The 24,869-nt window shown below is 44.2% G+C and overlaps 1 protein-coding gene across 1 annotated transcript; it reads left to right on the top strand.

The window, feature by feature from the left end:
* Positions 1–411: 411 nt before the first annotated feature.
* Positions 412–23,962, top strand: CPA2 (carboxypeptidase A2). The gene is made up of 11 exons (XM_031665157.1): positions 412–1,845; positions 3,735–3,816; positions 4,475–4,609; positions 5,500–5,595; positions 7,880–7,981; positions 10,007–10,105; positions 11,490–11,600; positions 12,682–12,772; positions 14,316–14,515; positions 16,950–17,034; positions 23,725–23,962. The coding sequence occupies exons 1-11, from the start codon at positions 1,754–1,756 to the stop codon at positions 23,910–23,912; spliced, it is 1,281 nt and encodes a 426-aa protein (XP_031521017.1). The 5' UTR covers positions 412–1,753; the 3' UTR covers positions 23,913–23,962.
* The last annotated feature ends 907 nt before the right edge of the window (positions 23,963–24,869 follow it).

The raw sequence follows: 24,869 nt of genomic DNA, 5'->3' as shown, positions 1-24,869 counted from the left end.
GAGGTATCATCCTAAATCTGGGTTTCCCCAAGTGGCTCTTATTTGGCTCCCTGCTTAGAAGATCTCTGCCAGGCACCATCCTGCAAGGTTCACAATTTTTAGCATTGCCCTCATCAATCAGTTACCCGCTCAGAAACCTTCCAAGGCTCTCCATTTCATCTGGAGCAAACTCCTCTGTATGGATTGTGAGATCCTTTGCCCTCTAGCCCACCTTCTGGTATTTTACCTTCCCCACCACTCCCAGGGTCAAGTCCCTGCTCCACTGGGCCAAGTTTCCTCCTTAACCCAGATGTGTATCATGTGCCACCACACCAGGCTAATTTTTTGTATTTTTAGTAGAGATGGGATTTCACCATGTTAGCCAGGATGGTATTGATCTCCTGACCTCATAATCCACCATCCTTGGCCTCCCAAAGTGCTGGGATTACAGGTGTGAGCCACCGTGCCCAGCCTAAAACTCCATTTTTTCCAGGAAGCTTTTATTCTCCAAGTATATACTTCCAATTTATTGAACTCCTGTTTATTTGATAGATGCTGGGGACATGAGGATGAATGACGGCCTCTGCCTTTTGGTTTCTGTCTTCTCTCTGACTCCCAGGAGAATGAAAAATCAAGTTAATCCAGTCATTCTTGAAATCAGAAACACTGTGTATATATCTTTCCCCTTCAAGCAGATATTTGAGAATGCAAACCCAGAGATTTAAAGTGTGTGCAGATAAATTTGACACACAGAGGACAGACGAAAATTTCCTTGCTGCTTGTTGTGGTTGAGTCTTTCTAGGCTTAATATAATGTGTACGAACAGCTAAAATTAAATAAACTATGATTTCTAAAAATAAACAGGTGTATTTTCTTCTTAAGCAATGAAGAATAAAGTCAGATTAATGTAGATCTATGTTTATGAACAAGAAAAGATCACCTTCGTTTAAAGAACAGTATACGCGATATGGTCTAATCTTTGTTTAAGAAAAAAACTCGAAAGCAGAGAAAGAAATTTTTAAAGATATATGCCAAATGGTTTTCTTTGGATGGAAGAATTATTGATGATTAAAGAAAACACTTCCTTTTAATTCATACTTCTTATAACAAGCAACTTCATTGTTGCTTGTTATAGGAAATGTCATCAGAAAGACATTTTCATTTTGAGAAAAAGCACAGAAAGAGGGATATCAATTTGGTGTAAATGCAGATGGATCACTTTTGAGACAGTGCAAAATTGAATATTAAAGGGCCTTCTGTTTTGTTTTAATATAGAGTGAGGATTGGAATGGGTCACATCTACAGGGACACTCAGCAGATGTGAACTGAGTGATTGCAGTGTTTCAAGGTAAACATTATAAAAATAAACAAATGAGTAAGCTAATGGAATGTGATAGACAGGATGCCTGAGTAATTACTATAAATGCTCTGGCCTTTTTTTTTTGTCAGAGACCCAGAAAAGACTAACCTCTAGGTCTATTAATCTGGCTTCTATCGCAGGGTAGCTAGTGGCATTTTATGTTCTCAATCATACCTATACTGCCCTTGGTATGCTCTAGCAATTTTGGTCTCTTTCCATCAAAGTTTGTTATCCTAGGAACTGAAAATGTACAGATTGGTGATATCACACAGGTGGATGTCTACAACCTTGAGTATTTCACATGCAGGTGGGAATTTTCTCATGTGGGAATTCACATGAGTTCTCAGAGGGCCAGCACATCACCCTCAGCTGCCATCCCTATAAATAAAGTTCAGGAAGGACTCTGAATTCTGGATGCCAGGAAAACCCATGGCCATGAGGTCGATCCTGTTTTTGTTTTTTGGTGCCCTTTTTGGGCATATCTACTGTCTAGAAACATTTGTGGGGTAAGTTATGCTTTCTGGTGCTTCTTTGAATTTTACTCACCTGATTGATGGAGCCTTTGATTGTTACAGAGTAAATGGGTATAAGTGTTCAGTGTTTTCAGAGAAGTTCTCTTAGATTTGGGGATAAGTCGATAGTGGGAAAAATAGGAGTGGATGATCAAAAAAGAGATGAATGACACTTAAAGGGAAAGACAAAAGGGAAAACTGAACACACATAACCCTATTTCTCTCTGTCCTTACTCATTTTTCCCTCCAGTGATCAGACTGTAGGCTTGATAGACATCAAGGAAAATACAGCTGTGTAGCCATTTGTTTCAGGTAACTCAGCTGGTGTCAAGGCTACTCTCCCACCTCCTCCTGCTCTTCTGGGCTTTACCATTCACATTAGCCCTTGTCCCCTACCCCCCGATCTTTAGATTCAGCAACTAGGCGGTGGAACCTCATGAAGTAGAAAGGCCAGGGCTATAGATTTCAGCTCAACTCCTCCTCTCCTGGCTTTGGAGGACTCATCTTTGCTTCGAAGTACTTTGCTTCATGATTCTATGAAGGGCTTTAGGCAGCATTTTTTGAAGAGTGGTCCAGGGAACTAAGAAAACAGTCAAATAAGTTTGGTTCCAAAAAGCCACTGGTCAAATAAATGTGGGAATCAGAGGGTTAAACAAACTATAGGATTTCTAGGAGCTTTGGTTAAATCAGTGTGCATTATAAATCTGTAAGAGGGGATCTAGGTTGCAGCATGTACCCTTTTTTTAAATTATCACTTTCTCTCTCCCTCCCTCTTTCTTTCTTTCCTTCCTTCCTTCCTTCCTTCCTTCCTTCCTTCCTTCTTTTCTGTCTCTGAGTAACTCAAAGAACTACTATTCTTCGGAACACACACCAGGAAATATGAGCCTATTGTATTACTTTTCTCAGTGCCTTCCCATTTTAAAGGAGGACTCCTGGGAGTCCATGCATTAACCAAAAATAATGAGACTTAAATGGAAGAATTTTCAGACCATTTGTGGCAGATGAGCCTCAAAGAGCTCATGTTCCATCACTTCTGTATTCCACTGGAATTCGTAGGAAATTGCATGGGGCTTGGTTTCAGAAGACCCATATTCTGGTCCCTGTACATGGTTCATTGTATTGATTCCTTCCCCACTTTACAAATGGTTGGGACAATGACTTAGGGAGTCTGCCTACTTGGAGAAAGGCTAGAAGGCGAAGCTCTGTCACCAAGGGAACTCTTCGTAAAGATATGTGCTTGATTGTTTCGAGATTTCTCTTTCCTGTTCACCCTTCATTCCCTATGTATGTGTGTGTGTATAAAGAGAGGCACGGCACATAATTTGTCAAGGTCCCAACTATCTCTGGCCATGTCCCATGTTTGGGCCACATAAATGGAGTTTGGGGATAGAACCTTGATACATTTTCAGTTGACAAAAACAAGGAACAAACAAAACCCCAAAACCATTAAAAACAAACCCTTAGGTCTACCCACATATGAACTGTTTCCTCTTACAAGCACCAAATTATTCCACTTTTTAAAAACTTACTTCTGAACAACAGGAACAGGCAAGTATTAAAAGCTAACACTCCACGAGCAGCAGGTGCTATTTGATTCATTAGCTAAGGGAAAGGTAACTTTAACAGCAGGCTTCCTGCTAGGAGCAGGTACACCTCTTCATTATTATTTAGATAACATTTCCTGGGAAGAAATAATGCCATTCTATCACCTTCTCATTCTGGCAATGTGGGTTTAGTATACTATTTATTAGTTTCTGGATTGTCACAGAGATTATTGACCGTTGCATTAACCTGTTATACACAGAGACTAACAGGTGCAGAAAGCAACAGGAAAGTGTCCAGGTTTTGCTTTTAAGGTCACATTTGTGGTTAATTTTCTTTAGAGACCAAGTTCTTGAGATTGTACCAAGCAATGAAGAACAAATTAAAAATCTGCTACAATTGGAGGCTCAAGAACATCTCCAGGTATTTGATCTAGTGCGAGTTTCTGTTCCCAGAACGAATACTGTTAAACATGATTGAGATCTATTTTGGACTGTATTCTGACTCCCATGACATAGTGTGAAATGCTAACTCATGCAGCTGGGTTTCTGAAAACCTGGGCTCTGGTCCCAACTACAGGATACTGGGCAAGTCACCTACCTTCCCTGTGTCTCATTTTCTCATTCAGAGTAATGGCAATAAATATATCGTTCTTCTATCTCTCAGGTTTATTGTAAGAACGAAAGGAGATATCAAATGTGAAAGTTATTTTCAAAAATTAAGCACCCTTAGTGCATATTTCCCTTGTAAAATAATTTATAGTATTTATATCCTATTATTAAATGAATTGGATCACTAGAATCCCAGCTTAAAAAAACTGCCATCGTATTAATAATCTTTTCCTTCTGCCAGTTTTAATATCTAGCCATAGGGGCAGAGGAAACAATATAATGGATTTGCTGACACATGGATGTTTAAACACCATTGTTGCAATATCATAGTGATTTCACAATGATTCCAAAACTTGTGGGCTCAAGATAAAATTGATGCAAATTGATTTCTAGAAATCCATCAGTGCTGACCTGTCCATTCCCCAGAATAGCCCATTCATTGCCTTGGCTTGGACTTTTATCCCTTTCAGCTTGATTTTTGGAGATCACCCAGCACCCCAGGGGAGACAGCCCACATCCGAGTTCCCTTTGTCAGCGTTCAGGCAGTCAAAGCATTCTTGGAGTCCCAGGGAGTTGCCTATTCCATCATGATTGAAGATGTGCAGGTAATTATGCCACGGACTCACCTTCCTGCAGCTTGCTGGGCCACATGAACGTCAGTTCAGTTCCATCTTCTTTCATGCTTGAGTACTCTCTGCAGGGAAGGGACCTGTGGGTACCACTAGGACCTTCCAGCAGTCTGGGCTCCCCTTGCAAGGTGGGTAGGAGGGCACTGTCTTTCTCTTTTTTGAATTTGGCACATGCAGAATACATGCAGAATATTGTAACAAAGAATTTAAGGGAAACGGCAAAAGAGAGGCTACAGCATGAAATATAAAGTACAAACCAAAGGGTGTTAGGCAGAAGAAGGAAAAGGAGTCTCACTCTGTCACCCAGGTTGGAGTGCAGTGGCACAATCTCGGCTCACTGCAACCTCTGCCACCCAGGCTCAAGTGATTCTCCAGCCTCAGCCTCTTGAGTAGCTGGGACTACAGGCATGCACCACCACACCCAGCTAATTTTTGTATTTTTAGTAGAGGCGGGGTTTCACTATGTTGCCCAGGCTGATCTCAAACTCCTGACCTCAAGTGATCCGCCCGCCTCGGCCTCTCAAAGTGCTGGGATTACAGGAGTGAGCCACCAAGTCTAGCCTGATTTAGTTTTTGTTTAGAGGTTAACTCAGGCCCTGAGCTCCCAGAAAGGTAAGATGAGCCATAAGACAATGCCTGCAAATCCACCCTGGCACACCTGCAGCATCTGGCTGGTAGGAAGTCCCATTAATGCTCCATTCCCTTTCACAGTGGGGCCAGAATAAGGGAAAGTCATGACCTCAAAGCCTACAGGACAAGAAGAGGAAAGCTTGATACTGGGGACCCGAGTGTTACCCTTTCCTTCACAACTACAGACTGAAATACATTGCTGTAAACCAATCATAGATAGAATTGTTTTATCTTAGGTCCTGTTGGACAAAGAGAATGAAGAAATGCTTTTTAACAGGAGAAGAGAACGGAGTGGTAACTTCAATTTTGGTGCCTACCATACCCTGGAAGAGGTAGGTGTTTCAAAATGAACATTACAGAGGGGCCATTCTCTCCTCTAGGGATAAAGCTCATACTTCCACGTGGTGACTTAATGGCCTAGAAATTATTCTTCTATTATTTTCTAATTTCTCTAAGTTTCCCTAGGATTTCACAGCCAGTACCAGTGTCACTGGCTTCGCACCCACTCTTGCTTACTGTAGGAGCTGAAATCCACTTGCTCATCTCAACGGCTACCCACTGTGGAGTGTCTAAAGGGTACCCACAAGCAGACCCCTCAGGCTGGTGATCTTGCCCTAAGCCCCCTTGCTGACTTCTGACCTGTGCTGCCCACAAAGCCAGGGAAGCCATCATGGCTGCCACTGACGATGCAATGGGGACACAAAGCCAAGTGAAAGCTGTGCTTCCGGGCTGCCACTGATGATGGAATCAGGGACAACCTTTGACGCCTCTGACTTCCATCCAAGTGTTACTGGTGGAGGGTGTCCAGGTTCTTGGCGTCTTGAACAAAGAATTGGACAAAACGCACAAACAAAACAAGGAAGGAATGAAGCAACAAAAGCAGATATTTACTGAAAACAAAAGTATACTCCACAGGTGGGGAGCAGCCCGAGCATAGGGGCCCAAAAACCCATTACGGAATTTTCTGGGATTTAAATACCCTTTAGAGGTTTCCCATTGGTTACTTGGTGTACGCCGTATGTAAATGCAGTAGTAGCCTTCGATCAGTCTGATTGGTTGCAGAAAGCAGCCAGTCAGAGGCTGAAGTGAAGTTACAAAGTTATACTCCTACGCAAATGAAGACTTGGCTTGCAACCAACCTGACTGGTTGCAGGAGGGGACCAATTAGAGGTAGTTTCAATTTTTCATCTGCCACGCCAGAAAGAGGAGGGGGGGTAGGTGCAAAGGGAGTAGCCCCTGGTCCTTTTGTTACTTGGGCATAGAAAGTTGGGGTTTGCTTTTTGATGTAGTTCTAGGGAGTCAGCCTGAATTGGCCTTAGGTTCCCTGCCTCCAGATCCTATTCTTCTGCCTCCCAGGAATGTGCTCTGTAAGACCTCATGGCAGCAAACCCTCATGGAGTCTCTGCTGTCTTTCCTGGGCTTTGTTGTTTCTGTGGAGACTATCCCCTTCCTTCATCGGCTGCTCCATGCTGCTGTGGGGATCCTGGGCAGTGCTGTGACACAGAGCCCTTCTCCAGGCCCACGGGACTCTATCTGCAATGACTTAAGAGTCGAGGGATGGAAAGGGGCCGGAGGGGATGGTGGTTGTAGGGCTAAGGGGTGGCATGGGGAGTAGGAAAGAGCCAGAGAAGAGGTATCTGGTAGGCACCAAGTCTCCAAGTTGGCAGTTTTTAAATGCAAAAAGCTTTAAACATTTTTTTTCTCCTAATTTATTTGATGGGAAAAGCTGATTTGACCTGAACTCATTTGGGAGCAAAATCTGACCTGAACTGCCTCACTGCTCATTTGTTTCACTGCCAGAAATATTAATGTGCTTGAATACGGAGCAACGTCCCATGTGTAATACATAATATATATTTCCTATTACCTTCCTAAAATTCTCCCCTGAAAAAACTGTCTTATTTGAAATATATATGGCCTCAAGGGTTTCAGATAGGGAACTGTGGACCAGCACAGAGAATAAGGAAGAAAAGGAAGTGGAGCAAACAAGACGCCCTCCCTCCCTCCCAGACAAACTGATGTCTGTCTCCTACGGAGTGCAAATACTGGCAACAGCTGGAGGGACTGACTTCCTCCCGCTAGCTCTCCAAATGCACCCGGACACGTCTCAATCCCAGCAAGGGACATAGTTAGGGCTCCCCAGATGCACAATATTTCAGTCGCCTTGAAAATAGGAGCTGGAGTAGCCGGTGGCCTTAGTGCGTCTGCAGCAGAAACCCCATCGTCCCCGGGCCTGATTTAGCCGGAAGACATTTTGTAGCGATCGCCTGTACATCCATTTTGGGGTTGAGGGGGCACTACCTTTTGTTTTCCTCTGCTAGCAAGGGCGAGAAACCCCACCAAAGGGCTGGGGTCGCCAAAAGCCACAAGTACCCCAGGGAAGTGTGTCATTTTGCTTTGCACAAAACTGCAAAGGGCCGGCTGGACTGCAGCCCCCGCAGACGCCGATGGACTCAGCAGCACTCAGCTGGATCCAAACCCTCCGACCCTATAGCTCGAGCCGCGCTGCCCCCTCCGCTGTGTCCCAAGGGAATGGGGAAAATCACCAGGGGATCAGATCTCATGCAACAGATGGTTCACTCGCAAATGTCTATTTATTCACTTGAAACATTTCAGATTTCCCAAGAAATGGATAACCTCGTGGCTGAGTACCCTGGTCTAGTGAGCAAAGTGAATATTGGCTCTTCTTTTGAGAAGCGGCCTTTGAACGTGCTTAAGGTACACGGTGCAGGGGCGGTTCTTCCTCTCGATGCTTCTAGAATCCCCCTCCTCCCCGGCTAGCCAACAGTCCCGGCTTGTGCTACAGAGCGGCTCCTTTTTATTACTTTTTATTTTTTTTTCTTTTCCTCCTAACCGGTCCTTGCTGGTTTTGAGTATCCACTCCCCCACCCCCGCCCCCTTCTTTTTATTTCTCTCTGTTCCTGCGCAAGCTGACGCAGGTCTGCAGGAGTGAATTAATGCTCGCGTCCTGAGAGATGAGCTCCCGGGGAACCGGGGCAATCGCGCCAATAGGAGCCGAGGAAGGGGGAGGTGCGGGCCGGGGGAGGTTGGGGGCTGGGGGCTGTAATTCATCAAGCTGGGAGTTCTCTGGCTCCCCTCCCCTTCTCTTTTTTTTTCTTTCCTCTTTAAACACACACACACACATACGCGCGCGCACACACACACACAGGCACACCAGTTAAAAAAGAAAAAGCACTAATTGCCTAAGCTGCATTTTTTCTTTTTCTTTTCCTTTTTTCTTTTTTTTGTTTTTAGTTTTTAAAGAAGAGTTCTGGTCGTATGCAGAACAACTAAACCCTAAACCGCAAAGACAAATGCCCTGAATGAAGATCTTTTGAAAAAGGATATAGATGGAAAGAGGTTAGGGTTTGACGCCATCTCGTAACCTCTGACCGTCTTTGTGCACATAATTTCAAGCTTTGCACTTTGTCCTCAAAAACAGTGAAAATTGTTTCCCCAGATTTCCTAGAAAGAGTTTGTTAAGAGAAAAAAAAAATCAAAAAGAGGTAATGTCACAACTCCTCGCTAAATTTGGAAACGTTATGGCTGGGAACCAACTGACTAACTGGGACAGATGGATTTCTCCAGAGCGTTTTTCCCAAAGCAGGCCTGAGAGGAGTGATTTGCCTGCTTTATACCACAGGGATACATTTGCTAATGTTTACCTGCCTTCTTTCTTTTTATTTCCTCTACCCGCACCCCCCGCCCACCAACTGGTCAGAAAACCCCAGAGTCTCTTCCACCGTGGTCTTCCCTGGCCTTCCCTTTTCCCGGTGGTTCAGCGGTGGAAGATACTGTGTTTTTGAAAGTTCCCTGCTTTTTACGTTTGAGCTCTTTAGAGGAAAAGGCACAAAACACTTTTAACTAAAACTCTTAGAACCCATGAACTGTAATTTTTAGCAAGGATTTGCATTTCTCATTTACCTTATCTGCTGTGTTTAGAATGCAGCACAGAGATAGAAGTTGATGGTGCAAAAATAATCTTTTCCTCCCCATTTACTGATCCAATTGGCAAAGCCACTATTTCAAATAAAACTAAGTCACTTAGATCATAAAATTTAAACTCTGGAAAGTACCTCCAGAGGTTTGCTATCATGTTTTTATGAAGGTCTCAGAAGGTTATCACAAGCATTTTTATAATAAAACACTATTATTGCACACATTTGGAAAATAGAGCAACAAAGGAAACAAAAAAGAAAAAAAATCCTCATAATTCTAATCCCACAACTATGGGATAATAGCTATTAACAATCTGTTCTCCGTCTCAACAAAAAAAACAAACAGACAAAAAACAATCTGTTGTATATTTTTCTACTTTTTTCTTTCTTTTCTTTTTCCTTTTCTCTCTTCCTCCTTCTCCTTTTCCTTTTTTCTCATATGTATGTGGGTATATAAATGAACTAGTTTCTTTAAAAATAAAAATGAAATCCTGTAATCCATTTTTTTCCAATTTTCAGCATATGAAGATATTTTCCTGTCATTATCTCCAATGATTTTTTACAAACATCGGAGGAGAATTGTCTATGCCCCTCAGTCTGCATTTACACTTGCATTCGAAGAAGGGGACAAAAGAAAATTCTCCTTAAATGAGAGTTAGTCGACAGCATCACTGTCTGTATTTCCTTCTCTGTTAATCACATCAAGAACAGAGAGAGGGACAAAGAAGGATGATCTGGGGTAGAGAGGAGGCAACCAGGTGCCACGGCAGTGGAGCCGTTCACATTGCCACACTTGCTTTTGCAGTTCAGCACCGGAGGAGACAAGCCAGCTATCTGGCTGGATGCTGGGATCCATGCTCGAGAGTGGGTTACACAAGCAACGGCACTTTGGACAGCAAATAAGGTCATTTTGCCTAACATTCCTCGCTTATTTTACCTTTCTGGGGTCAGGCCCACTGAAACCCATGACAGTCCCAGTGGTCCTGATGGCTGGCGCTCTCAGCCAAAACCCTTCTCTTGTCACACGGGCTGGCAATGAACCCATCCAGCCTTTTTTGTTATTGCCCCATCCAGCACCCCAGGCTCCTCCCCTTGGGCAGCCCAGTGTGCGCTCTGTTAAAAGACACCACGATGTGGTGATTGCTGTTGAGTGAGAGAGAGGGGGAAAAAAAAGACTCAGTAAGCTAAAGAGATGGAACGGGTGGCCAGGGAGGACCCTTGGGAGCCAGATTTCAGCATAAGAACCGACTAGAGAAAAATCACTTTGCTGCCTGGAACCCTGAGGGCTGAGGTGTGATGTACTAGAAATTTAAAAAATCATGAAAGGGAGTCAGCTGGAAAATACAAACAGGTGCAAGAACAGTTTAACCCACAGATCCAAAGTGGAGTTGGCTAAGGGTGTTTGGGTTGTTCTGAAAATTTCTCAAATTTGATTTTGAAGGTAAGGTGTAGTAAGATCTGTCTTCCACAAGTTTGTTGGCATTAGAGTCAGGACCTGGGGCTAGGAGTGACCTAGTCTGGTATTTCTTAAGTAATTCAAAAATGACATGCTATAAATCAGAATGTTAATTCATGAGCAGAGGAAATCAATCCACATCAGATCATTCAAGCATGTGCAACCACGTGCATACCGACTGATACATTTTTCCCTTCAATTAAAATGCGGTTACCTTTAGGGTATTATGAAATGGATATTTAACAGTTGAATAATAATGCCTTAGGATGGCTGAGCACAGGAAATGAATAAATTTTAATCCGGCAGAAACTTCAACTCAACTGCAGTTGATGGCAAGTAAAAATGTAATTCCCCAAATGGAATTTAACTGGTTCTCTGTGTCTTTAGCAATGTCTCTGCATATTTAAGTAATCTGATGTTTGTTGTGAGTTCTTTTGGAAAGTTAGCCCATGTAGGGGATTAAGGAATACCAAACAAAATTTCTTTGGTGCATAGGTCCACATAAGTCACATATATCACTGCTCACTATTGCAAAATGTCTCATTGGAATGAACAGGAAGAATGTTGCTGCTTTTGAAAGAGAGTAGATACATGATATCTGATTTTTACTCAATAGAAGTAAATTATTCTGACTAGAAATAAAAGTATAGGCGCTGGCATATTCAACACATTAACATTGCAGGAGACCGTACTGCTGGGTGCCTGGAAGACTTTCCTTGACCAATAGTGATCCCCGGTTCACATCTGGAAAAAAACCACTCCCTTACTGTTCTGTCCTGTGTTCCTGACAAAAGGGGTGTGTGAGGTTGACATCTATCTTGTCTTTGCTCAGATTGCCTCTGATTATGGAAAGAACCCATCCATCACTTCCGTTCTGGACACCCTGGATATCTTCCTCCTGCCAGTCACAAACCCTGATGGATACGTGTTCTCTCAAACCAAAGTAAGCCTGGATTTTTTTTCCTTCTTCAACAAGGACCTAAGCAGATATGTAGGAACTTCAAAAGTAAAATAAAAGTAATCATTCTTTTCTTGATTTACTCTAAATGGAATGCCTAATTTCTCAGTAGTCGCCCAGAAATGAGGGATAGAGAAGTGGTTATAATCACTTCTTATTCCAACGCATGATGTCTTTACATGTTGCCTCAGCCAGAGCCCATTTCAGCTGTTAGGCTGGGCTATTAGAGCTCAGTGTTCACCGTGAGTCATCTAGGAGATTTGTTCCAATTATCTCTGCGTTTTTTGTGTTAGGATTGATAGAAAAGAGGAGGCGGATGTTACCTGCTGACAATTAGATTGCAGCAGGATTTAGGTGGGCAGTACAGTGCATCTAGCATTTTACTTAAAATCTGTGGGAGAAATCCTCCGTAATATCACTAAAAGGAGTTACGTAGTTTTTCCCCCTTAAAATCTCATTACAATACACTATTGTAGCAACTGTGACCCCACATATATTCAAAATGAATGACAGCTTCAAGTTTATTTTTAGAGAGAGCTAACTACAGTAGCGTTTTCAAAGACATTTTCAAAGAAACTCATACTAATACTAGTACTCATCCCATGAGATACCATATGAATCAAGGGTTCCATTGTCAAGTCTAGGAAACACCACCCACCATATCCGTTTCTTAGAAGTTCATAAAAAACAAGGCATTAACAATCCTTAGAAGTTCTGAAGAAAGTTTACCAAGTTAGCCCTATATTTTCCCCCAAATAGTCTCATCACAGAACCCTCCCTTCTGCTTTTGGTTGTTGCTGTTGGCCTTGGACAGAACTAGGGTTCCATGACACGTGTTTGGCAGGTTCATTTGAGGAGCTGGGGGTGTATTCATGTCTCACTTTGGTGAAATGGCAGAGAAACTCCTAGCAGAACCTGTATGAGGACTGTCCACCACCGCCCCAACCAAGGGAAAGGAGTATCCCAGAGAACTAGGGAAACTGACAGAATTCTAAAGGAACCTTCTGATCAGGCTGAATGACCCTCTTTCTTTTTTTCCATGTGCTTTTTGGGTGGGATCTGAAAGAATCGTATGTGGCGGAAGACCCGGTCCAAGGTATCTGGAAGCCTCTGTGTTGGTGTGGATCCTAACCGGAACTGGGATGCAGGTTTTGGAGGTGAGCCCTGGGACTTGCCCCCAGGGATGGTCAACCCGTGGTCTGGCCCACAAACTGGTTCAGATGGCCCTGCAGTGCATCAGCTGGCTAAGCCCATCCAGGATTTAAGCCATTTAAAAACCTCTTTGAAAAACACTTAACTAAATTCCCTTCACAGGAGCACAGTGCTGTCACAGAGCACTGAGCAGCATTTAATATATTTTGTCTCACATCTTGGTTTTCCCACAAGCTGTTGCCCGGTTAGCCTTCTGTGCAGCCGGAGCAAGACTTTGCGCAATGGCAGGAGGACTCGGGAAGCCCTGAGCCAGCCACTAGAGGGGGTTAGGATCTATTCCAAGGAGAAGCATTACATCATCTATGGATGCTTCGAGAAAGAAAACTAAAAAGAAGTACGTACACACAGGATGAAGAAACTGACTTTCAAAACAGATTCAAATATAAAATGTGAGCTTGCTGCCCTGGCTTTGTGACAGCTCTTACATTTTGGAGTTACGTGGCAGGCTAGTTAGGGGCTCCTTTATGCCCTCAGCCACTGGAGAAAACCCCTTATGTCTCACTAACCATAGAATTAAAAATTTTTCCCCCTCACTATGCTATGATAAGATTGAAGTCAGGAGCTGTGTCTTTTTCACTGACGTATTCCTAACAGCTAGCACAGTGTCTGCAACGCAGAAGGCAATCACTACGTATTTGTAAGACAAATTAATTAATTAGAGTTATGGAACTAAGATAGGACATATTAGAGAACTGCTACAGGATACGGATGAGTGGCAACTTCATTCATTGCTTTTACAGTTCTTTTTTTTTTTTTTTTTTTTTTTTTTTACTGTAGGGGAAAAATAAAGCACAATACTGAGCCATGGCCCACAGTTCAATGTCAATCCTCCCCAATATTATTTTCATTAAATCATTTTAAAATAAGGTGACATTTTGTCTGTATCACATGGGGAGCCTAGGGAATCCTAACCCCTACTCATCCCCTGGAAGTTTCTCTACAATGGCCAGGCCTACAATGGACCCATTTCAGGGGTCTTGAACCACTCTAGTTGCTGAGACAATCAAGGCCAAAGGTGGCCTTGTCAAATGTAGTCATGATTTCCTCACTGCAGAAAGGGTGTCAGAGGTTCCTTGCATTTGTGGCTTTGTGCCTTGGAATTACAGAGCATAGAATCTTCTACTCTTGGACTCTAAGAATTGGATGAGATCCCAGAAAATGAACTTGCTAAACTCCCACCCAATGCAGGAATTCCATCTATAATATTAAATCTAGCTTTTCTTCCAACAACTCCTACAGAGAGGAGATGATCTAATTAGATGGCTCTTTCTACTGTATAGAGAAACCATATTTTTTGAAGAAGAGATGTGTCCAGAATCACTTCAGTTAGGCTTTCTGACTATAACCTTTGGAAGACACTTGATCTAACACAATGACAATCTTGCCCTGACTTCCAGAGGAGAAAATTAGTGATGCATGGTGACCTCCTCCCTACAGTGTCTTCTTAGAGCTCGCTGTCCTCACTGGGCTACTTCCGCATCTCCCCAGGACCTGGAGCCAGCAGCAACCCTTGCTCTGATTCATACCATGGACCCAGTGCCAACTCTGAAGTTGAAGTGAAATCCATAGTGGACTTCATCAAGAGTCATGGAAAAGTCAAGGCCTTCATTACCCTCCACAGCTATTCCCAGCTGCTGATGTTCCCCTACGGGTACAAATGTACCAAGCCAGATAACTCTGATGAGCTGGTGAGTTTCTGAAACTTAATTTCAGCCCAGCAACAAACGTGTGTTGTGTGGTCAAGTAAGTCTCAGGCATAAAGTCATACCCTGAGGTGGAGGTGTACCATTACAACGATGAATGAGACATAAAGTCAGACACAGAGAAAATTATGATATGCAGCCAAAGGTTTGAAAGACTGGTTTTGAACTTTACTAAACTAAGTTTCTTTGGGAAATAGAATTCATGAAGTTATTGTTACCTTAATCTAGATGAGCAGCAGCCTGGTTTGAGCATAGATTCCCAGAACATGCTATTTTGTTGCATATGGGGGAAAAAGCCCTCGGATTTGGATATGAGACTCTTGGATTGGTAGTCAAATGCTCTAAGCTGAGCAATTCTGCTTCTCAGCAACTTGTCTTATACTTTTCTGGGGACTTTGGCTCTATGATCTACCATGATGATGCACTGGTGTATGATGTTGGGGGTAAAACACTCACTTCCCTAACTTGATACCTTCTGTCACCCTTCCTGTTTCAGGAATAAGCCAACTGGCCCCAGCCTTAGCTCAGATGGTGACATCTCAGGAGGCTGTTCACAATTGAGCAAGAGCTATCCCCAGCTAAAAAGAATGTGCAAATATTTCCAATTTGGCTTTTAGGCTGGATTTGTGAAACCCATATGTTAGAAATAAGCCCAGAATTGGAACCTTTTTGTCAATTTACCTTCGAGTAGATTATTGTCGGCAGCCCCACACAGAAATAGGCTATATTATTCCCATTCAAGTGTGCCTTTCATCTCATCAGTTAGATTTGAGCTCTGTGAGGTTTTGATGGTGAGTGTTACCATTCAAGGTCATATCAGGGAAAAAGAATGTTCTAAAATGTTCTTTTTTAAGACCTAGATGACCTTAAATTATCTAAACCTGGTGCTCAAACCTCTCGCAGATAGTCAATCTAGGCTATGATTAGATGGCTTCCTGCCTTCAAGGGAGCCTATTCTGTCGGGGAAGGTTGTTAGGTTGTTAGTGTTCTTCTTTATGGAGAGCAAAATCTCTGTGTTTTTCACCCATCAGCCCTGGTTTATCATCTGGTTCTACTGAGCAAGCTTATTTCCCTTTAAGAGGTGAATCCACTATTACTTGAAGACCACCAGCCTGCTTCTTCTAGCTCTTATTTCTTCTAAATAACCTCAATTCCTTCAAGCATTCATATTATGGGCTCAAGTTCCCTTACTATTCTGGTTGTTGTTTTCTGAATATGCTTCTTCAAGGGTGGTGTCTTAATCTGTTTGCATTGCTGTAAAGAAATATCTAAGACTGGGTAATTTATTAAGGAAAAAGTTTTATTTGGATTATGATTCTGCTGGCTGGAAGATTGGGCATCTGGTGAGAGCTTCAGGCTGCTTCCCACTCATGGAAGGCAAATGGGAGCTGGTATGGTGCAGAGATCACACGGTGAGAGGGGAAGCAAGAGAGAGAGTGGAGAGGTGCCGGACTCTTTTTAACAACCAGCTTTCGAGGGAACTAATAGAGCAAGTACTCACTCTTAACTGTGAGGACTGCACCAAGCCATTCATGAGAGATCTATCCTCATGATCCAAACACCTCCCATTAGGCCTTGCCGCCAGTATTGGGGATGAGATTTAAACATGGGGCTTGAGGGAAATAAACATCCAAACTATAGCAGGTAGCTCCCAGAAGTGAATGTGAAATGTATGTTGTGGGTTACCCAGCACAGAGCAGAGTGTGACCATAACTACCCTCAGCCAGACCGTGCACTTCTGCAAATTCAGTTGAGGATCACATTAGTTTTTTGGCCGTAGCCCTGTAATGTTGACTCATGTCGGGCTCATTGACAAGAGTAACCCCCAGGCTCTCCAAGGATTTGACCACGCCAGCTTTCCCCCATCTGGTAATCGTACAGTTGTTTTCCTGGACCCAAGTTCAAGACCTTACATTTATCCCTGACAAGGACAGTAAAGCCTCAATCAGTCAAAATTGGAAGCCTCAAATAATGGAAAATATTTTTCTGAGCTCTACTTCTTGGAAAAAGAGACAGCCATAGGGAAATAAGCCAATGCAGGGATCTAGTAAAAGAAAAGTCAGCTTCCCACATATGTCCTGGGGTCAGTCCACATTCTCTTTAGACCCCTTAAATCTACCCTATTTCTAGCCACACCTCTCACCAGGGAGAACTGGTGGCAAAATAATGAATCCGTGAGTGTTGCAAACACCAGGATGATCAAATAGACAATGAGGCCTTCATGTTGTGTTTTCAAAGCCAATAGAAGTGAACTTGTGCTTACTTCTCAGTGAAAATGGTTGAAATAAAAAGGGTATTGTGCCTTCACCTCAATTAACTGGAGCATTAAGTTAGAGCATTCTATGTTCTGCTGTTGGGCAGCTGATCTCCCAAGAGACAAGTGTTATCTGTCTACCTTTCTTTGGTTCTCTAACTCTAGAGTGAAGTGGCCCAAAAGGCTGCCCAATCTCTGACAAGCCTGCATGGCACCAAGTACAAAGTGGGACCAATCTGCTCTGTCATCTGTAAGTATCCAGTGTGCTGGAAGTTTTTACGAATGACCCATTAAGATGGCAGGCACTGTGTGAGTTTGGGCCAAAACTTTTACATGCCTTTATGTGAAAGGGATAGGTCTTCATGCATGGAACCCAAACTTCCCCAATTTCCCTCAGTGAATCTAGTCTCCTCCATGAGATACTTACTGTGTGATGGCCGGAACAAAGGACTCCCTAAGTATATGTTTTGTGCCCTCTCCTGTGCTTGTTCAGATCCTTACAGCTCACTCTCATTCTGTAGAATTTCTTTATCTAAAAATGAGCCTTTATCAAGACCTGGCTCTGTTTTTTTTTTTTTTTTTTTTTTTGAGATGGAGTTCACTCGGTTGCCCAGGCTGGAATGCAGTGGGATGATCTCGGCTCACTGCAACCTCCACCTCCTGGGTTCAAGCACTTCTCCTGTCTTAGCCTCCCAAGTAGCTGGGACTACAGGTGTGTGCCACCATGCCCAGCTAATTTTTGTATTTTTAATAGAGACGGAGTTTCACTATATTGGTCAGGCTGATCTCGAACTCCTGACCTCAGGTGATCTGCCCACCTCGGCCTCCCAAAGTGCTGGGATTACAGGCATGAGCCACTGTGCCTGGCCTAAGACCTGGCTGTTTTATTATCTTCCCTTTCCTGGCTAAGAGGGGCTCATGCCCTTAGAATTCCATGGACTGTGGGGACAGAATGGGTGTGACTCTTGAAGAGGACCCAGGTGGTTCTGTGGATAGACTCTGTTGGCAGGCATGTGTTGATGCAGAGTATGTGAAGATGGAGGAGAAGTCAGGAATAGCGGCAGTGTGAGGAATAAGTCTGGGGAGCCTGCCATCAGACTTTCTAGGTCCTCCTCTTCCCCAATGGATTGAGATAAAAACAAGAAGCGACTACAGTGCTTTGGGAAATCCCAGAGCATGCTTGTGCAGGTTCTGAGTCCTTCAAAGGCACGGTCCCTTCCTTATGGACAAAGCTGGAAACTCAGGACCACACAGTTCCATCCCCCGGAGTTCCCTAGTGCTTCCATGCCCAAGGATCCTTTGGAAACCAATGCCTTTAATAGGCACCCATTCTGTTGTTGTTGTTGTTGTTGTTGTTTTTGGAGATGGAGTTTTGCTCTGTCACCCAGGTTGGAGTACAGTAGCACCATCTTGGCTCACTGCAATCTCTACCTCCCAGGTTCAAGGGATTCTTGTGCCTCAGCCTCTGGAGTAGCTGGGATTACAGGCACCCACCACCACACCCAGCTAATTTATTTATTATTTATTTATTTGTATTTTTAGTAGAGAGAGGGTTTCACCATGTTGGCCAGGCTGGTCTCAAACTCCTGACCTCAGGTGATCTGTCCGCCTCTGCCTCCCAAAGTGCCAGGATTACAGACGTGAGCCACCACGCCTGACCACCCATTCTGCTTAACAGACTTTTAAATTAAGCATCTATTATATGTTAAGCATTATGCCAAGCACTGGAGACATAATGTGCCCTCAAAGAACTCTTTAATAGAAGAGATGAACAGGAAGGCAAGTGAGCTTTTGTATTATGTGTGCAATAGTAGGGTATACATGGTACAGAAGTATTAGAAAGTCGGGGGATTTGACGGAAGCAGAAAAACTTCATGTAGGAAGAGGGTAGGGTTGTAAAGACTGATCACCAGGAAGATAGAGAAGGAGAAAAAGGATGAGGCATTCTCACAGTCAACAGCATATGCAAAGGCATAGAAGTATAAAACTGCATGATGGGTTCTGGGAGCTACAAGGAGGTTGAGATTGCTGAAATGAAAGAGGGAGAAAGGGGAGCTGGGGAAGTTCAGGGTTTTGTGTGCCATGGTAAGGAGTTTAGGTTTAACCCAGAGGATTCTAAAAGCCATTGGGGGGTTTTCAGCAGGACGGTGAGGGAATTGAGGCATTGTGTTTAGCTAAAACATAGCAGCAGTGTGGATGGAGTGATGAGGGACTGCAGTAGAGACATCCCATAGGAAGAGGAGGAGTTCAGGTGAGAGACGATGGCCCAAACTACAGCAGGGCCAGTGACGATGGAAGGGATTTAGGAGGTAAAGCCAAGAAGTTTTGTCATTTATTGGATGGGGAGAGATCCTCACTGAAAGTCATTGAGTGGTGCCAGTCACTGAGGGAGAAGTCCAGGAAGGTGAAAGAGGGGTGAGATCGCAAAGATAATGAGTTCAACTGTGGACATATTGAGGCTGAGCTCCTTGTAGGGTATTCAAATGGAGATGGCCTGTAGGTTTTGGACTACATGCCCTGGGATTCTGTGGAGAGAGAGATTTGGGAAGAGTTGGTATAGAGTGGGTGGTTGGACCAGTAGAGCAGGGAGAACATTTGGAGTGAGAGGAACCCTGGGCAAAGCAGGGAGCAAGGTGTTAAGCCGCAGAAGGGGTTAGCAGCAAGGGCTAGGCAGAAAGGCAGAGAACCCTGGATGTCAGAAAGCAGGGGAAAAGTAATTATTGAAAAGGAGGCGGTGGTCAACAATGGTGAAGGCCATGAAAAGTCAACTAAGATAAGGACAGGACATTTTCCGCTGAATTTTCATCACTAGTTTACTGGTGACCTTTACCCAGAGCAGTTTCAGAAGAGTGGATAAGGGAAGGAGAGCAGAATGGAAGCCTTTTTTCTTTTTGAGATAAGAGATGTATTTATTGACTGTGGGAAAGAACAAATAAAGAGGGAGAGGTGGAAGATACAGGAGAGAGAAGAAATGACCAGTGCAGTGAGGTTCCAGAGCTGGGGAAAGGAGGACAGGCAGAGGTGGGCAGAAGTTATGGCTCAGGATGGAATGAGAGAAGCATGTCTTTGGATGTGTTGTGGGCTTGGATGTAGCCACAGCCATAGGAGGGGTGATGGCAGGAATCATGGGAATGCACCCTTGCTAGTCGTGGTTTTCTTTTTTTGAAACAGAGTCTCGCTCTGTCACCCAGGCTGGAGTACAGTAGTGCAATCTTGGCTCACTGCCACCTCCACCTCCTGGCTTCAAGAGATTCTCCTGCCTCAGATTCCCAAGTAGCTGAGATTACAGGTGTGTGCCACCATGCCAGGCTAATTTTTGTATTTTTAGTATAGATGGGGTTTTGACATGTTGGCTGGGCTGGTGTTGAACTCCTGGCCTCAAGCGATCTACCCACCTTGGCCTCCCAAAGTGCTGGGATTACCGGTATGTTCAGCTTTTTAAAATTAACATCATTTCCTGTATAGTTTTATGAATTTACATTCTAGTTTTTTGTTATTCCATGATGTTGCTATATCCCAATTACTGAGTCTTTGGATTGTTTCATCTTTTTGCTAAATAGTGCTACTATAAACATGTTTGTATAAACTCCTTTTTCTCTTAGATGATCTTTTTGGAGTATATTCCTGAGGCAAGATTGTCAAGTTAATTGGAATGAACAGCTTTGGCGCTCATGTTACTTTTTGTTTTTTTTTTTGAGATGGAATCTTGCTCTGTCACCCAGGCTGGAGTGCAATGGCGTGATCTTGGCTCACTGCACCCTCCTCCTCCTGGGTTCAAGCAATTCTCCTGCCTCAGCCTCCCGAGTAGCTGAGGCGCGCGCCACCATGCCTGCTAATTTTTGTATTTTTAGTAGATATAGAGTTTCACCATATTGGTCAGGCTGGTCTCAAACTCCTGACCTCGTGATCTGCGCTCCTCAGCCTTCCAAAATGCTGGGATTACAGGGATGAGGCACCACGCCCGGCCTCTTGTTACATATTTTTAAGGCAGTTCTCTGGGAAGACTGATTTGCTTACAGTTGCTGAGACCTTTTTAACCATGTTCTACATGGGATTGTCCTCACTTTGATCAGGGATACCCCCAGGGAGAAGGGCCTTCTGAGTGGTGGCAGTGGGGACAGAGGATGGACCCAGCTTGAGACATGATGGCAGCTTAAGACTGAGGAATGAGTGCCTTTGCTTGGCAGCTTTTGAGTGGAGGCTGGAGTTCAGAGTCTCAGCCGAATAGCATTGTGTATCCCCGAGACCCCTACATAGGTCTCAGCTATTTTATTACAAGGAATCTAGCTTTTCATCCATCTTATCTGGAGGTATTTACTAGTAAGATAGACCTTGGAAGCTGACGTTTAGTATGTTTTCTTTGGTGAGGTCACAGAAATGGAAGCTATTTCCAATAAGCAGATATTGGACAGGTGTAGGATTTGCTGTATGATCTTTTGGAGCCCGACTGTGAATGGCCCGGCAAGTTCTAGCTGCATCATTGTCCACAGCTGACTCTTATCCTGGCCTCATTCCAGCTGGGACAAGTTCTGCCTCTAAGCACTAGTTTTAATTCAGCACTTTTTGCTTCCTGCCCCGGGTCAGTATGCAGCTCGGGGCAGAACACCTGCCTCACTCCACGCAAAAGATGTCCATATGGTTGTAGTGGGTGAGGTATTTCCTGGGCAGCTTCCCATCTGGAAGGGGCTTTGAGGAGCTGTGCTACAGTAGGTGTTTGGTTCAGAAGTTGTTCTTTTTTTTTTTTTTTTTGAAACAGAGTCTTGCTCTGTCACCAGGCTGGAGTGCAATGGGGCGATCTTGGCTCACTGCAGCCTCCACCTCCCAGGTTCAAGCAATTCTCCTGCCTTAACCCCCTCCGAGTAGCTGGGATTACAGGCACGCACCACCATGCCTGGCTAATTTGTATTTTTAGTAGAGGTGGGGTTTCACCATGTTGGCCAGGCTGGTCTTGAACTCCTAACCTCAGGTGATTTGCCCACCTTGGCCTCCCAAAGTGCTGGGATTACAGGCATGAGCCACTATACCTGGCCCAGAAGTTGTTCTTTGAATTCTTTCTCAGACAGGCATAGTGGGGAGAGAACACAGGGCTTGGGTACAGAGCCCTGGGTTTGAGTTATAGCACTGCCGCTTTGGAACGAAGTAGCCATGGTCCAGTCACTTATTCTCCCTTGGTTTCTTCATCTGTGAAATAGGTTGTTGAGAGGTTCAAAAGATATGTGGAATACAAGTGTTCCCTAATTCTAAAGTACTATATAAACGTCGATTGTTCGTTTCCTGGTGAATGCTCTCCCACGGGTAACTCCGATCCTTAATGTGGCCTAACTTTTTTGATTGCATCCTGGTCATTTATTGACAATGATAGTTGTAAACATAACTGACATTTATTGAATGCTTATTCTACATACGTTATCCTAGCTCCTTCACTTAATAGTTCTGTTTTTATTTTATTGTTTTATTTATTTTTTTAGAGACAGGGTCTCACTCTGCTGCCCAGGCTGGAGTACAGTGGCAGGATCATGGCTCACTGTAGCCTGGACCTCCTGGGCTCCAGCAGCCCTCCCACCTCAGCCTCCTGAGTAGCTGGGACCACAGGCATGCGATACCACACCCAGCTCATTAAAAAAAAATTTTTTTTTGTAGAGACAGGGTCTCACTATGTTGCCCAGGCTGGTCTCAAACTCCTGGGCTCAAGTGATCCTCCTGCCTTGGTCCCCTAAGTGTTGGCAGAGAGCCACGACACCTTGCCACTTAATCTCTTAATCTCAGTTTCCTCATCTGTAAAATGGGAATAATGTTAGTACCTACCTAGAGATTCATGGCCCAGTTTAACATAGAGCCTAGCACATTGAGGACACAGCCAACTAGTGTCATCACAACCATTATGCTATTTAATTCTCACTGCCCTGTGAAACAAGTAGTAATATCATCCCTATGTAACAGGTGAAGCATCTGGAAATAAATGACTTAGTTTAGGTCACCCAGATAATGATTTATAGGGTTGGGATTTTATCTGAGGCCAGTATTCTGTCTACAGTGGACCTCTTAGTGTGGTTGGCCGTGTCACGTAGCCACACCAAAAGGTGTGAGTGGGTAATTTTGGTCCAGGGAAGATTCAGTTCAAATCAGCAACCATTTAGTATTTATTATTTACCAGGCATTAATTTCCAAGCTGCTCTGCTGGGTGAAGGCAAAGACAAAACTCATGGGAGTTGACAATATTAATTTACAATATTAACCTCTAGCCCTATTCTTTTCTGGTACAACCTCCCTGGTCTTTCCAGCTCAATTCTTCCACCATCTGTGCCCTCGCCAAGTCCTCCTGTGACCTCTAGCTGCCCTTCCTGGGAGGGGCCACAGGGCTGGTCCATTGCTAGGCTTTTCTGAGTCATGACTGACTCGTAGGTTAATGCCATCTTCCTTCATCATCTGTCACATCAGCAGGCACACAGATCTCAGGTGCACATTACTGTGTTGGCTGAACCCACCACACAGATGTGCCGGACATGCGACTTGGTAGCAGAGCAGAGCCTGCCCCACCCTTAATGCTGAAAGTCCCCTGAGGATAGGGACCGAACCTCTTACTGCATTTATAATCCCTCCACTCCCACGAGAGAAAACCATGTCTGTACCTTCTAAAGAAGGAAGTGGTGTGGCCTACTTAAGGTGGAGAAGAGGCCACGTAGGATGGCGTGGGTAAAACCAGAGGCTCCTAAGAACACCAAAGGAAGGCTCAGTTCAGTGTCCATTGAATAACACCTTTTGCTTTTCAAATTATTGTATTTTTTCATAAATGTGATCCTCTACTAAACTCTTCCCCCTCTTACAGTTCACACCTAGGGGCCTGGCTTACCTATGAAGGTAGAATTTAATATAGAGGTTCCATTGCTGTGAAGGCTGGTGGGAGTCGTGTAACTAAACTTCATTCTCATTTGCCCTTCAGACCAAGCCAGTGGAGGAAGCATTGACTGGTCCTATGATTACGGCATCAAGTACTCATTTGCCTTTGAACTGAGAGACACAGGGCGCTATGGCTTCCTCTTGCCAGCCCATCAGATCCTTCCCACAGCTGAGGAGACCTGGCTTGGCTTGAAGGCAATTATGGAGCATGTGCGAGACCACCCCTATTAGGGCGCTGAGGAAGAAACAAGAGCCATTAAAATCTCTTTGGTTTGAAGCAACCTTGGGTTGTATTGTTTATTTTTCTAAGCCTGATCTGGGAGCACTGTTTCTCCATTTTCTGCTGCCCTCAAACACAGCAAGTCATGGCATTGTACCCCTTCATCTTTTTAAAAATCCATCCTGAGGCCAGGTGTGGTGGTTTACACCTGGAATCCCAGCACTTTGGGAGGCTGAGGTGGGAGGACTGCTTCAGCCCAGGAGTTTGAGACCAGCCTGGGCAACATGGGGAGACTTCATCTCTAAAAATAATAATATTTAGGCCAGGCGCAGTGGCTCACGCCTGTAATCCCAGCACTTTGGGAGGCCGAGGTGGGCAGATCACAAGGTCAGGAGATCAAGACCACGGTGAAACCCCGTCTCTACTAAAAATACAAAAAATGAGCTGGGCGCGGTGGCAGGCACCTGTAGTCCCAGCTACTCGGGAGGCTGGGGCAGGAGAATGGCGTGAACCCAGGAGGCGGAGCTTGCAGTGAGCCAGGATCGTGCCACTGCACTCCAGCTTGGGTGACAGAGTGAGACTCCGTCTCAAATAAATAAATAAATAAATAAATAAATAAATAAATAATAATATTAAAAAAAATCCATTCTGAGCAGAGTGCTCCCAACATCATTTGACAGTTTTTTTTTTTTTTTTCTTTTGAGACAGAGTCTCACTCTGTCACCCAGGCTGGAGTACAATGGTACGATCTCGGCTCACTGCAACCTCTGCCTCTCAGGGTCAGGCAATTCTCCTGCCTCAGCCTCCCAAGTAGTTGGGATTACAGGTACCTGCCACCACACCCAGCTAATTTTTGTATTTTTAGTAGAGACAGGGTTTCACCACGTTGGCCAGGTTGGTCTTGAACTCCTGACCTGAAGTGATCCGCCCGTCTCAGCCTCCCAAAGTGCTGGGATTACAGGCATGAG

This window comes from Papio anubis, chromosome 4 (assembly GCF_008728515.1).
Source record: "Papio anubis isolate 15944 chromosome 4, Panubis1.0, whole genome shotgun sequence".
NCBI lineage: Eukaryota > Metazoa > Chordata > Mammalia > Primates > Cercopithecidae > Papio > Papio anubis.
This window is presented reverse-complemented; position numbering and strand designations above follow the sequence as displayed.

Excerpts from the sequence above, each read along its gene's own strand:
- CPA2 (XM_031665157.1), top strand. The coding sequence starts at position 1,754 with ATGCCAGGAAAACCCATGGCCATGAGGTCGATCCTGTTTTTGTTTTTT. Across the intron at positions 5,596-7,879 it reads CCTACCATACCCTGGAAGAG|ATTTCCCAAGAAATGGATAA; the intron begins GTAGGTGTTTCA and ends GAAACATTTCAG. Across the intron at positions 17,035-23,724 it reads ACCAATCTGCTCTGTCATCT|ACCAAGCCAGTGGAGGAAGC; the intron begins GTAAGTATCCAG and ends TTTGCCCTTCAG.